At 37.0% G+C, this 13,911-nt stretch overlaps 1 protein-coding gene across 2 annotated transcripts in view; it reads left to right on the top strand.

Annotated features, from left to right (window-relative positions):
• The window catches only part of LOC117421069 (MAM domain-containing protein 2-like), a 46,980-nt gene that overhangs the window by 25,217 nt on the left and 7,852 nt on the right, over positions 1-13,911 (top strand). The window contains exons 10-13 of one of the 2 annotated variants that reach the window (XM_034034967.3): positions 1,463-1,559; positions 2,596-2,748; positions 4,505-4,764; positions 5,707-5,791. In XM_034034967.3, the coding sequence (XP_033890858.1) occupies positions 1,463-1,559; positions 2,596-2,748; positions 4,505-4,764; positions 5,707-5,791 (595 nt within the window). Of the gene's footprint in view, positions 1-1,462; positions 1,560-2,595; positions 2,749-4,504; positions 4,765-5,706; positions 5,792-13,911 lie in introns of those variants that run through there. The other variant, XM_059025736.1, reaches the window with a different exon arrangement.

Genomic DNA, 13,911 nt, shown 5'->3' with positions numbered 1-13,911 from the left:
ACAAAAGGTGAAATGAAAAGGGAAAATAAAATACAGTAATAAAACTACAAAATAAAGGTGCTGCTTACGCAGTGCCCCCACTGCTGCTAAGCCGGTCAGCTTGGGATCTCCGTCCTACACTGTTATGCACTTTACACTGGGGTGGTCACTACACACGTCCCCTCGGGTACGTAACAATATATTTTAATAAATTGTTTATTTATTGCTGGCTGTCTTCCTCAGCCGTGCTTGCCTGTTTTGGTCGCTCGCTCCAACCACTGGCGTTCTTGCCTGGTCTATGTTTACACTGGCCTTCTCAGCCAGCGTCTCTGTGTATTCCCAATCACGGCCACCCGAATGCATAACCAAGCGCAGTTCTTATGGGCCACTCAGAGAGAGGGAAAGCCAACACACCCTCTTCCCCACCTCCCTGTGTCATTGCCATGACTGACACATTCAAAACTTTCCAATTCTACAATAAAATCTCCAAAATATGTATTATTTTATACATTGTAACCAAGTTTAGTTATAATTCAGATGTTGTTGAGTGGTTGTGTGGGTGGTGACGTCGCGGACCAGGAAGTAACAGAAACCAAACAATGAATGGTGGATGTGAAACTGAGCACTACGGCGCTCAGCTATTTTATTAAATAAACACAACAAACAAAACACCAAACACTAAACAAAAGGGCACGTTGGCCGAACAAATAAACAAACAATAATGGAAACAACTATAATATATATATATATATATATATATATATATATATATATATATATATATATATATATATATATATAGCAATTGTTTCTTTCTTTTGCTCATGCTCGCTCTCTGCAAAACCCGTCTCACCTCTGACACTCTCCGCTTTAGTGCAGACAGCTGGAGGCTTTTATATTCTGGCCGAGGGGTTAACTAGCTGTTAATTATCTTATTACCCCGCGGTCACAGTCTGCACGAGTTTAATAAGGATATGTGACTGTCAGCTAGTTAAATAATCAGTAGCTGATCCGTCACGCATCCTCACAAGGTTTTTAAAATACAAAACAATAACAAATAAGCGGCACTTCGCCATAATATAAACATAAAGCATAATATAAATAAATAATAAACAAAGGGGCCGGAAACTCCGCCACACGCTCACATTTCATGTACAGGTGCAATAGATTGATCAAAGCTGAATTCCAGAAGTGGCCTTTGAAATCATAAACCATGTGGCTCACTTTTTTTTTTTTTTACAAAACTATAAATAATGATGAACTTGGAACGTGCAGATATTATTCAGATATAAATAATGAAAAAAATGTTAAGTCATGGCAAACCATATGGATAACTAACATTTTAACTTCTCACATTCTCTGTAATATTTTACTTTAAATATGAAATAAAAAACAGACTTAAAAAATTGCCAGGAAAGAGACATTTTTCCCAATAATGTTATTTGCTGTACAATAACTTTAAGTTTTGGCTCTTTTATCTTAGGTTGTTTTTGTCAGCATCTGTAAGAATTTCTGGGACTGTGGATTGGTAACACTGGATGATATCACAGTGAGTCTTGGGGACTGCCGGATCTCTGCTGGTATGAAAGAATCCTAGTTTGAGCTTTAACTTCTAATTCAGCTTCTAATTCTGAATTTTAATACATGCCAAAATATAATACAATATGGGTATTGTGTGGATAGTAATTTGGATGTTGAAGGGCTACTTGAAGCTATGTATATAAAGTTATATATTTTAATATCCCATTTGTAACTGTTACTTTCTTGTGTAATTAATGTTAGCTTGTTTATTTCATTTTGTAATACAAATGTGTTGTTTGGATAGTGGGTAAAGTGACATGTCTTACTGACATAGACGGACACACAGATGGACATTGCTGTTTTTAACGAACACCATTGCACCTACAACATAGTCATTCAAAGTGAGGAGAATACATTATACTAGATTGCTGCTACATTGGTAATTATGTTCTGTTTTCCTCTTGACCGGTATTTGAATGTAACACAATTGATGAAGCACATCATCCAGCTGTCCAGTGAATGTCATAATAGTACAAATATTTGCTCTGTATTTCTTCCAGTATGTTTTTCACTTCCCAGTGGAAAAGGGGGCTTAGTAGAGTTGTGTGAAGAGTTGTCCAAGTTTATATTACCACATTGAATAGTATTTTCCGTAAGCAATTTCTTTCCAGGATGAAGCATACTGTACTTGTCTGCTAGGTGGGTGGTTATTCATCTTTGAGGTTTTTGAGAATCTATTACTTAGACTCCACTGGCAGCAACTCCCATATTCATTTATACCACATCTATTCAAACCAGCCCAAGTCATATGGTAGCAGAACTTCATGTGACAACAATGTCTGCAAAAACACATACCAAAGAGTTTTCTAATGTATAATGTACTTTTCTTCATGCATTCAGAGAACAGTTAATTACAAACCTTGTCTCTGTAGATGTAATGAATAGACGACATACACTTTCATCAAATGTAAAATATATATTTAGTAACATTACTTTGTACTAAGTGTTCGAGAATCAAATATCCTTTCAATTTGAGATGCATTGAAGCAGAAAATGACACACATTTGTATCACAGGTTATCCTATCCATTTGCAGATGGGTTTCCCTGCCCTCCCGGTGAATGCAGCTTTGAAGTGGATAACTGTGGCTACACACAGGATGAGAAAGACGATAGTAACTGGATACGAAAAAGAGGTCAAACCCCAACATCGTATACTGGACCCAAAGGGGATCATACAACCGGGGTAGGTGAGTCAATCTTTACAGATGACCTTACTATTGTTGGCATACCATTATAATACCATTATAATACCTGAATAAACCCAACCAGAACCATTACCAAACCACAGCATTACCAGAAATCACAACACAATGGATTTGGAACATATTTTGTGCAGTGGTCTAATATGGTTGCAAACTGGTACTGTTATAGTCTCATGGTATGTGTATATGTTGAACCACTGTAATACCATTGATATGTCAAAATATAAAACTACTGTACCAATGTCCTTGGGTACAAAACCGTTGTATTACTATTGCAGTGCCATTTGTTAGAGAACCTGTGAGCTGTTAACTAGAGAGTGACACGGGAATGAAAATTAAGTCCTTAAGTGCCATCCTGTCCTGTCAAAAATATATCTGTCCCATCCCATCCCATGAAAGAGTAATCTTTATAAGCACAATGTGCAATATAATGATGTGATATATAAATTTGGTAATATAAAACAACTGTTTAGAGTTTTGTGTGGCAATTTCAGTTTCTAAATCAGTTACTAAGCAACCAGTTACTAAGCTCAGAGATTTTAGTATGTCAATGCCACAATAAACTATCAGTGAAATACAGTATTACGAATAATTAATTCATTAAACAAAATAAATAACAAAAAAACATGGTATTGAAATAATATTTCATAAACATTCAGGGAGTATCCATCATGTATTTATTTATTAAAATCGTAGTATTATACATATCCCTTCAACGTAGCGCCGAAGCAGTACCTCCAAAAAATAGTACCTGCTACGGCCAAATCGTAGCCTTTGACATCTCTGCATTATGATTAGGGGTAATAATCATAAAAACCAACAATGTGCACATCCTTAATAATACTGCACATATGTATATAGAGAGAGAGATCTTAAATACATGCCAGTAGCAATCCACAGCGTTTGATTATTCTGCTAGTATCAATAATTCATGTATCAATATTGTTAACTAAAGGACTGACATAACTATACAAGTATGGGTAATATGAAATATTTTAAGTATCAATCTATGTTAAATGTAAGGGTTTTTATTAACCATTCCGTGTCGCCAAGAGACGCTGATTCTCTGCGCTCTCTCTGAGTTTGAACCTTCTGATTCGGAGGCATACAGCTCGAATTGATACGGGAGACAATCCCTGTTTTCTCTCTCTACATCAGATCCATCACTACATAATTCACATTCATAAGATGTGTCTGAAACTGATAAAATTAGGCTACTCTCACTTTCACTGTCACTGTCATCCATACTGGCAGATGCAAGGAGTCTTAAGTCACAGTCTCCTGGCCCCACACCAGGAAATGGAGATCACCCTCTGTGTATTTCTGGGTATTATTTAATTAATTGTAGCGCGATTAAACATAATTTGGTAAAATTAATGTGATAATATGTTCAAGTGAGACCTGTTAATATTATTTTGTATGTTTATGGTAACAGTCAAGTTCCATGTCATAGGCTCTTTTACGACTTTAAACAGCAAAAAAAACACTATTCCTGTCTGTTGGTGGCAGAGTAGTCCCGTTCCTTCCCATTCCCGAAAGCTTAAATCCCGTTCTTGTCCGTCCTGAGAGGTTTCTTTTTTTATTTCCCTGTCCCGCCTGTTCCCGTGAGCTTCACTCCTGTACCATCCCGTCCCGCAAAATTTAACACAATTTTTTTCCTATACCCCGGGAATCCCGTCTTCAAGTCACTCTCACCTGTTAACCTGTCACCTAATGCAGATTTTTGTTTGACCAATTTTAGGGTACTACATGTACATTGAGGCTTCCCCTATGATCTCTGGACATAGTGCTCGCTTACTGTCGAATGAGCTACGAGGCTTCTTGCATCAGCAGTGCCTGGTGTTTTACTATAACATGTATGGTTCTGGGACCGGCCTGCTGAGCATCTATTTAAAGAAAGAAGGACAGAGAGATGAGGTGCTGCTCTGGAGGCGGAGAGGAGAGCAGAGTATCTCTTGGCTTAAAGGCTTGGTGGAGTACGAGTGTGATAAGAACCATCAGGTCAGTACCCTAGAATAGGTTTCAGCACGTTGAGATATGTTGTTATAATTGTTTTTAAAAAATCTTTATCTAAAGGAAAGGAGTGTTGCATACGCAGGGATCATAAGGTTGTTAAAACAAAATGGTGAGTAGGAAAAATAAATGTGAAAGGGTGTTTTTTATGTATTTGTTTTTTTCAGCTTGTATTGTTTTAAAATAACTTAAATATGCTACATGTGGGATTTATTCTTTTGTTTGAACACATATTTATTTAGCCAGCTGTAGGCAGTACAGACCTAGAAAATAGCAACTTATGCAGTGGTTAATATTGGGTTGAACATGAATCTTTATCACTGTTCTTTTGTACCTGAAGATACTTGAACTTTCTGCCTGTTAAGATGATCTCTCAAATACTATTTATATATTTGTTTGATGGAGACTATACAAGTTGGTTTAGCTATTCTGTGACTTTAATGCATCAGCTCTTTTGCGTGATGGCAGACTGGGATTGTGTTCATCAACAGAAGGATAAATGCGGTCAGTATCTCCTGCAGACAAAAGCGTCTCACTGCCAAGCTGGAATACTACATGTGTAGAATAATCTTAACAGACAATCCCATCACAGTAGACCGCGAGTTGATGGATGTTCTTAGACATCTGACAAAAGATATACAGTGGTGGGCTCAGAAGGACAGTGGCAGAGCAGCAACTAATACTAAGCAGTGCATATGGTCCTTTTCTATTCCTGTATTGTTGCAGCAGCCATAATAAAATATATGTTTTCAAAGTACAGTGTTCAAATTATTCTGCCAGGGATCTTTAAATACTTAAGATGCACATTATCTAAAGTTGATGGGTTAGTGGTCATGGGTTAGTGAGTTTCATGTCTTTGATGTTTTTTAAAGAAAGAAAAATAAATGATAGAGCATCACATGGTTATCCTTTTTGTCACTTGTGCTGCAGATTGTCTTTGAAGGTGTCCGTGGAAACTCAGTAAGAAGTGATATTGCGATAGATGACATTTTATTTCAAAAAGGACCATGTAAAGGTAATCATTTTTGACCACTTATTTTATGAAGAGATTCTACTAATGTTGCAGACAAAAGTATTGGCACCCAAACGAGAGGAGGGTATTTGGCCCTTCAATGCTAGTTCCTAGCAGCTGATTGATAACCATACCACAATTCAAGGTAACAGATTAAGGACCAGCATTTAGTAAGCTTTAACCACAGCTTTATTGCACAATTTCTAGTAATTTAACAAATAATCAAAAAAACAAACAAACATTTCATTTAAGTATTTGTTCATGACAAAAGTATTGCCCTTCCCTTTAGTATTTAATACATCCTTGTGACAGTCTGGCTCGCAGTGGTGAGGTGTGGTGACGTCACGGACCAGGAAGTAACTGAAACCAAAACAGTGGATGGGCGGGTGAAGCTGAATGCAACTGCATTCAGCGTGGATTTATTAACAAACAAACAAAACAAAAGATTTAAACAAAAACAACAAAACAGAAACCAAAGTGCACGAGGGCGAAACGAATAAACAAACAAACAAGTAAGTGTCGTGCTGGATAATCCAGCACGTTTTAGCAATTGTTTTTAAATGTCGTTCTTTCTCTCCGCTCCCCGTACTCTCCTCTCTACACTCCACCCCACAGCACGGGCAGCTGCCGGTTCTTATACTCTGGCCGAGGGGTTAACTAGTTGTTAATTATCTTATTACCCCTCGGCCAGAGTCTGCACGCGTTTGGTAAGGATGCATGACTGTCAGCTAGTTAATCAGTAGCTGATCAGTCATGCATCCTCACGGGGTTTTAAATACAAGTAATAAAAGACGCGGCGCTTTCACCCGCGCCGCAAACAAAAATACAAATAATTATACATAGGGGCGGGACACTCCGCCACAATCCTCCTTTTGCTTTTATTGCAACTTTCAGACATTTATGATAATTCTTAACCATCTGGGCCCATTCTGTCTTGCATATTTCCTTCAGCTCAGCCAGATTGGATACACAGTGCTTGGCTACAGGTTTTTTCAGATCAGTCCAAAGCATTTCTATTGGATTGAGATCTGGTGATTACGAAGGTCACTTCAGAACTTTCTTCACTTTCTTCAAGAACTCAAGAGACGTAGCTGTATGCTTTGGGTCAATGTCGTATTAGAAGTTGCCAATCAGCCTATTAGGAGATGGTATCATTGTACTTTGTAGAATGTTTTAATACATGGTTGCATTCATTCAATCTTCAATCACATGAAGGTCTCCAGTCCCTAAACTGTTAAAACCTCCATATCATGATTAAACCACCTCCATATTTAACTATAGGTACATTTTCTTCATTGAAGACTTTGCCCTTTTTTCTCCAAACATACTATGGTCTCTTTTTGAGGGGAAAGTTATGACCCATTAGACCACATAAATGCTTCAGATTCCTGTTCATATTTCTTGGCATATTTAAGTTTTCTGAATTTACTTTAAAAGTGGTTTTATTATTATTCATTTATTAGCAGACTCTCTTATCCAGGGCGACTTACAATTGTTGCAAGATATCACATTATCTTTACATACAATTACATTATTTTTTTTACACATTATTTTTACATACAATTACCCATTTATACAGTTGGGTTTTTACTGGAGCAATCTAGGTAAAGTACCTTGCTCAAGGGTACAGCAGCAGTGTCCCCCACAGGGGATTGAACCCACGACCCTCTGGTCAAGAGTCCAGAGCCCTAACCACTACTCCACACTGTTGCTCGTTTGCAGCGAGGACTACGTGCACACAGCTCTTCTGTGTTCATGTGCCTTTGTACAGTTCTTTCATGTACCATTACGCACAATGCTACGAAATCTTTTTTTTAAGTCCTTGGCTGTTAATCTTGGATTTGTTTTTAACTGCCCTGACGATTCTCCTACCTGCTGTACCAAAATTGCTTTGAACGTCCACTTCTTTTAAGCATGTCAGTTTTTTCTGTGGTACTTCTTGATTATTGCTCCGTTTGTGGATTTTGGTATTTCATATTTCTTTGATACTGTTCTGTAGCCATTTCCTTTGTCGTAATTTGCTACAAGTGCTTTTCTCAAACATGAATCCAACTCCTTTGTCTTGACCATCATTTGCTGTGTAACCAAAACACTTTTCTTCAATACATATTGGAAATAGTTACCACTTTTCTAGCTAGTGACTTTATAATGCAGATTAATTACTGTGTAATGGTTTTTCAATCAGTTCATATATTTTAAAATTAGTTTTATGACATGTTTACAGACTTTTAATGTAAAGGTGCCAATACTTTTGTCACGAACAAATGTTTGAAATTACTTAATTTATTTTTTTATATATAAAGATTGTTTGTTAAACTACTAGAAATTGTGTATTTTGGTTTTTGTCATACTAATTTAGTGGCTAATGTTCACTAAATGCTTGTATTTAATGTGCTTTCTTGAATATTCTTATATTAAGTATAGAGTGTCAATATTTTTGTCTGCAACCTTTTTTCGTCAACTTCCTTCTTTGCATTGTGCTGTCACAATAAAATTCTTCTGACCTGTTCAAATTCCTCAGGCTATATAGTTTTCAGTTGGGGTCAGAAATCACAAACAATAGCTGGTCTGTTAGCACAATTCTCATAAACTTTAACATGCTTTTACATGTACCTTAAAAAAAAAAAAAAGTAATGACCATTGTTGCAAGACTTCTAACTCATTTTAGAATTTTGATTTAACCTGTAGGAACAATTCAGTAACTGATAATTTAATGTTTATTTGGGTCTATTAGTTCTCTAATTAATAATATTTAATTGACGTGTTACAAAGATCAAGGATTTACTATGAACACACATACACGCACAGACACAAGGAATGTTTAATCAACAGTAGTATTTTATTAAGTACACAAATAATAAACAGAAATCAGAAAAGTCAGAAAGTAAATCTTAGTCTCCGAGCACAAAACACAATTCAAAAATCTCACTGCACTCATGCTGGCTAGCAGGCAATTGAAATATGACATCGCCTGTCTCCTCACACACAAGCAGCAGCTCAAGCAAGATGTGACAAAGCTAGTTGCTTGTTCACACACACACGGCCACATACAAGCACAGCCTCAAAATAGGTGATGCAGACAATCTTAGAATATACCATATTAATCTTATTAAATGGTATATAGATTAAGGATATAACACGTTTACTTTTAAAGAAATTCTTCATACAACAATGAGGCAGATTACTTATAGTTACTTCATCAAGTTTCACTTAACGTTATTTCACACACAAAGTATGCAAACTAAATAATTAACAGTTCAATTCTATATGAATGTGTTACAATTAAATAATTTAGTTACATGAAAAGGAAAATGCAACTGGAATAATACTCAATGGTTCCTTGAAGCTTAGACCTTTCGTCCGCTGGTTTGGAAACTCTTTCTGTTGAAGTGTCCAGTTCAAAAGGCTCTCCTCTCAGCAACAGTCTTCAATCCCACATTGGATCAAACTCAGCAACAAAGCTTTCAGTTCTCGGCAGAGATCACCAAACAGCTGCAACAAATTCTTCAGTCCTCGGTATAGGATCCACAACAGCACCCGTCTACTCTGTCCTCTTTGCTGAATCTTTAGCTACGCAGGTAGCAGGGCACAGTTTATTTTAGATACTGTGGTTTTAGGTGTACAACAGACCCAGACTGGTTTGTCTGATGAGTCTCTAAGTTTTATGGCAGTCCTCTAGCTGGGCCTCAGTCTCGTTGCTTGTGGTCGTTGACTCGCTTGCAGCTTGCTTCCTCTTCTTGGGTCTGTTTTTAGGCAGAGTCCCGGAGTTGCAGCTTCGCTTAGCAGAGTGACAGCAACTTGTTTAGCATTCAATGTGGAGCGCCAAATGTTTAGTTTTGCTTGAATATTTATAATCTTTTCACTCTGCTAAATAGCCACTTTCATGAGATGATTTGTGTATATTGCCTCTTTAAACTCAGTCCTTTGATGTTTTAATGTCCTTTTCCACTGGGACATCACTAGTTTATGTCTTCCTTGCGTCAAAACGATTGCTGTTGCACGTGTGAATTATCTGTACATAATTCAACTGTCCTTTCAGCCTAATCCAGTTCAGGCGCCACCTAGCCATGGTCACCGCGTTCAATAGGTCACATAGTTCAGTATGCAGCTGTTTATGAGTCATGCTTCCAATATCAATGCCAGCTGCCGTCTCACTCAGAGAGAAATTGAGAACCCTGACTGTTTGGAAGACAAGTTTTTACATCTTTGCAGCCAATGTGTTGTGGGAGACATTGCTCTTTGTTTGGTAGTGTCCTATTACTATTCAGAGCACAATAAATTTAGGTAGAAAGAAGCTATGGTATTTGCATTATTTGGGTTCAAGAGAGGCAAAATTGGCAGGGACTGAGTCAATTCACCAAGGCTCAGCATCACCTTCTGGACCCACTGAGCTCAAGCAGACACCTGCAGGCCTGGCCTTTATCCTTTATCTGATGTCACGCTCTTGAGCGTAAAGAGGTGAATAACTTGGTGGTGGGATTGGAGAACACACACACTGACCTTCTGCTGAGTTCTGCTGAGCTGTGGTAGGGAGGTGCAGTGGTGCGGGAACACAACTGGATATTCTAAATTGTGGATAAAAAACATGGGTAAAATCATCTGGCACTAAATTGCACTCTCAGCTGTCTAGAACACCTCTTTTTGCTGGATTGTATTGCATTAAGTGATGACAATAAGGAGCTCAATGTATTACACTTAAAAAAACAAGATTTCAAATTTCAATTTATTTTATTTCATACCACAGTATCTCAAGGTACTTTACATGTCGGTTAAAACAGAAAGTATGCAGTATCAAAAACTAAAAATGACAAAATAATATTAATAATAATAAATAATAATAATCAAAAAATCCAAATAAAACAGTTGACGAAAACAGGAAATGAATAAGAATGATAAATATTAGAGTGTTAATAAAGCATTATAAATGGATTATAACCATGCAATAGCCATAGACGGAATTACCCAATGTAGAACAGGTGGCTAGTAACTGTTCAAAACTGTAATTCTCTCTATGGCTATCGTATGGTTATAAACAATCTACAATGTTTTATTAACACTCTATAACAGTTATTAAGCATCTATAATAGTTACAAAACATTAATAAGCAGTACCTTGTAGGTGTATGTAAGTGTTACCGATAAGGACAATTATATTTCTAAGTAAGGTCAAAAAGGCTAAACTATAAAAGTATTTAAACTTGATTTAAAAATATTGACAGAAGCAGCATCTCTAATAGAAAAGGGCAATTTATTGCAGTGGTTCTGTTCTACAGGACATTGATACAGTAGTTGTATTATAGCTAAATGCACTCTCCTCTCCTTTTCAATTTTACCTTTGGGAAGCAAAAAATGCCAGCGTAAGCTGACCTTAAAGTATGTAGAGGTTTATTTGGGGATAGAATCTCTCTTAGGTCAGTAATCCAGTTCCAAGCCATTTAATGCTTTATATGTTAATAGTAAGATTTTAAAATCAATTCTAAAATGCACTGAAAGCCAGTGCAATGAGGCCAACACAGGAGTTATATGAGCCCGTTTCTAGTGAGAACCCTAGCATCTGCATTCTGAACAAGTTGCAAACGTGTTAAGACATGACGCGAAAGCAAGCAAATAAAGCATTGCAGTAGTTAAGTCTAGACAAAACAAAAGCATGAATTAACTTCCCAGAATCAGACTAAGAAAGAAAATACCTAATTTTAGCAATGTTTCGTAGATGATAAAAAGACACTTTCATAATTTTTTGAATATGAGCCTCAAAACTCAAATCAGAATCAAATATAACCCCCACATTTCTCACATCAGATTTTATATTAGAGGTCAGGGTGCCCACATCTATTTTTAAGAAATTTGCAAGATCTAGTTGCAAAACTTACCTGAGTTCAATTGCAAGAAATGTTCAAACTTTTGATATTACACACTCTAGTAAGGCTGAAATAGCAGTGGTGTTAATAGATTTCACATAAATATAACATTGTTTATTGGCAGCATACCAGTGACAATTTGCACTAGTTTCATCTCAAATGATCTCACCCAGTGGTAGCATATATAAGGAAAATAAAATTGGACCAAGAATAGAGCCCCGGAGGACACCACAAGTAATAATAGATAATCCTGATACAGACGCCACTAAAGAAACAAAATCCTGTCTGTTAGTTAGATATGACTTAAACCAGTTTAAAACAGTTCCAGTCAGGCCAACCCAAATTTTAAGATGATTCAATTAAAATGGCATGACCCACAGTATCAAATGCAGCACTAAGGTCTAAAATAACAAAAATGGATATAGAGAGAGCCTGCACTCATCAGTAAATATTCTCTGATAAGGGCAGTTTCTGTTCTATGAGCAGATCTAAACCCAGACTGAAACTTTTCAAGGATATTGCCACTGTCCAAAAATCTGTTGGGTCCTGTTAACCCATGGTGCAGTTTGCTTAGAAGAGACCGTTCGAGTTTTAACTGGGGCCACAATATCAAAAGTAAAAAAAAAAAAGTTAAAAAGTGGTTACATCTGTCAACTAATACCAAGTTTCCATGAACCACAGAAGTCGGGAACGTACTCAAGTTGCCCCCCACACCTCCGTTTCCATGTTTTTAAATTACTCGAGTTGGCTCCCCGATTTCACTCCTCAAGCTGGCTTGATTTCTAAATTCTGAATTCAGGCTGGGAGGAAATTACATCACTAAATGTCAATCAAAAATGTTGTACTAGGGGGACGGGAACATACCGTATAACGGGACATTCTGGCTGGTATTAAATTTGGCGGATTTGCTACCTTGGGGGGATTTTGACAGTTTTTTAATTGCCGTTTTTGACTTGGCACGTTCAGAAAGAAAAATGCAATGCAGTTTTGCATTTATATTTAATTCCAAAAACATTTAAATAAATGTTTACTAAATTAAGTCTGTCTGCTGAAACAGTATCTAATTTACAGTAACTCGTTATAGCATCTACAATGTAACTGCAGCAACTTGGACAACAGCAATAAGGCCTTATAATTAGTTACAGTATTTATTGTTCTTATATGGCCCTTAATTCTAAGGTACCTGTAAACTTTTACGATAAGCATTTGCTATCTCTCAGTTTTAAAACTCTGCTGTGTTTCACAACATAACACAGTGGAATGATCACAGTATCATGTAATTATAGGACGGTATTGCCACATGTGAAAAATTTAACAATATAAAGCCAAAGCGAAAATGCTTCAATTTGCTTTGAAATAAATTCAAACTGGTTAATAGACTAGCAAGCACTGGTAAAATCAACTCAGTTTTATACAGTATAGAACTCATTTTAACGTTTTGTTTATGGACGTGGCAAAGTAGTTTGCAGTGCGCAGGTGTAGAGGTGCAAATCGTAAACAGATGGCAAACAAAGTTCACGGTCCAAACAATTCTTTATTTGTTTGAATTATTTAATTATTTGCAACCGCAAATAATAATCCCAGGCAATACACAGCAATGTGTATTGCACAGTTCAAACCATAGGTTATAGTCCCGAAATAATAAACACAGTATAAACACACACAACACAAACACGATCATAAGTCCATAGTGAGTGCTAATGTGCAAGTGGTGAAATACAATTTATTAGTGAACAGTAGTGCAGCGCTGTCCGGGTTGGTGCTGGCCTTTATACGACAAGAACAAATGAGTACAATTAGAAATGACAAAACAAATAAACACTAAACACGGTTCTTTTATTACACTCCTTCAGCGGTTCTCTCATAACCATAAAAAGTTCGCTCGGCCAGATCCCCTTTTGTACCTTTAGCCACGCTCCCTTGGTTAGCGAGTGCAATCGCTTTTCCTCCAATCTGCCTCAGTGTACTGTGGCTCCACCCCCTTTCTAGATGGCTAACTTCCACCTTTGCCTGGAATGAATTGTCAGACCATCCAGTCCGGGGCACACCGTTCCCTTTACACAGCGCCCTGCACTATGGGTGTCTTCAGTAATAGTAGTATCTACAACGTTTTGTTACAGACTTTATAACAAGTCTGGCATAACATTTGTTGGCTGTTAATTAAAAAAACACACACACACACACACACAAATGCTTAACATAAAAAAGAACAGTCCTACTACAGTAGCAGGCACAGTTTACTGTGTCTCTGGGTTTTTGATCGCAT

Source organism: Acipenser ruthenus, chromosome 1 (assembly GCF_902713425.1).
Source record: "Acipenser ruthenus chromosome 1, fAciRut3.2 maternal haplotype, whole genome shotgun sequence".
NCBI classification, from domain to species: domain Eukaryota; kingdom Metazoa; phylum Chordata; class Actinopteri; order Acipenseriformes; family Acipenseridae; genus Acipenser; species Acipenser ruthenus.
Note: the sequence above shows the minus strand (reverse complement) of the source record. Positions and strands in the feature narration are given on the sequence as shown.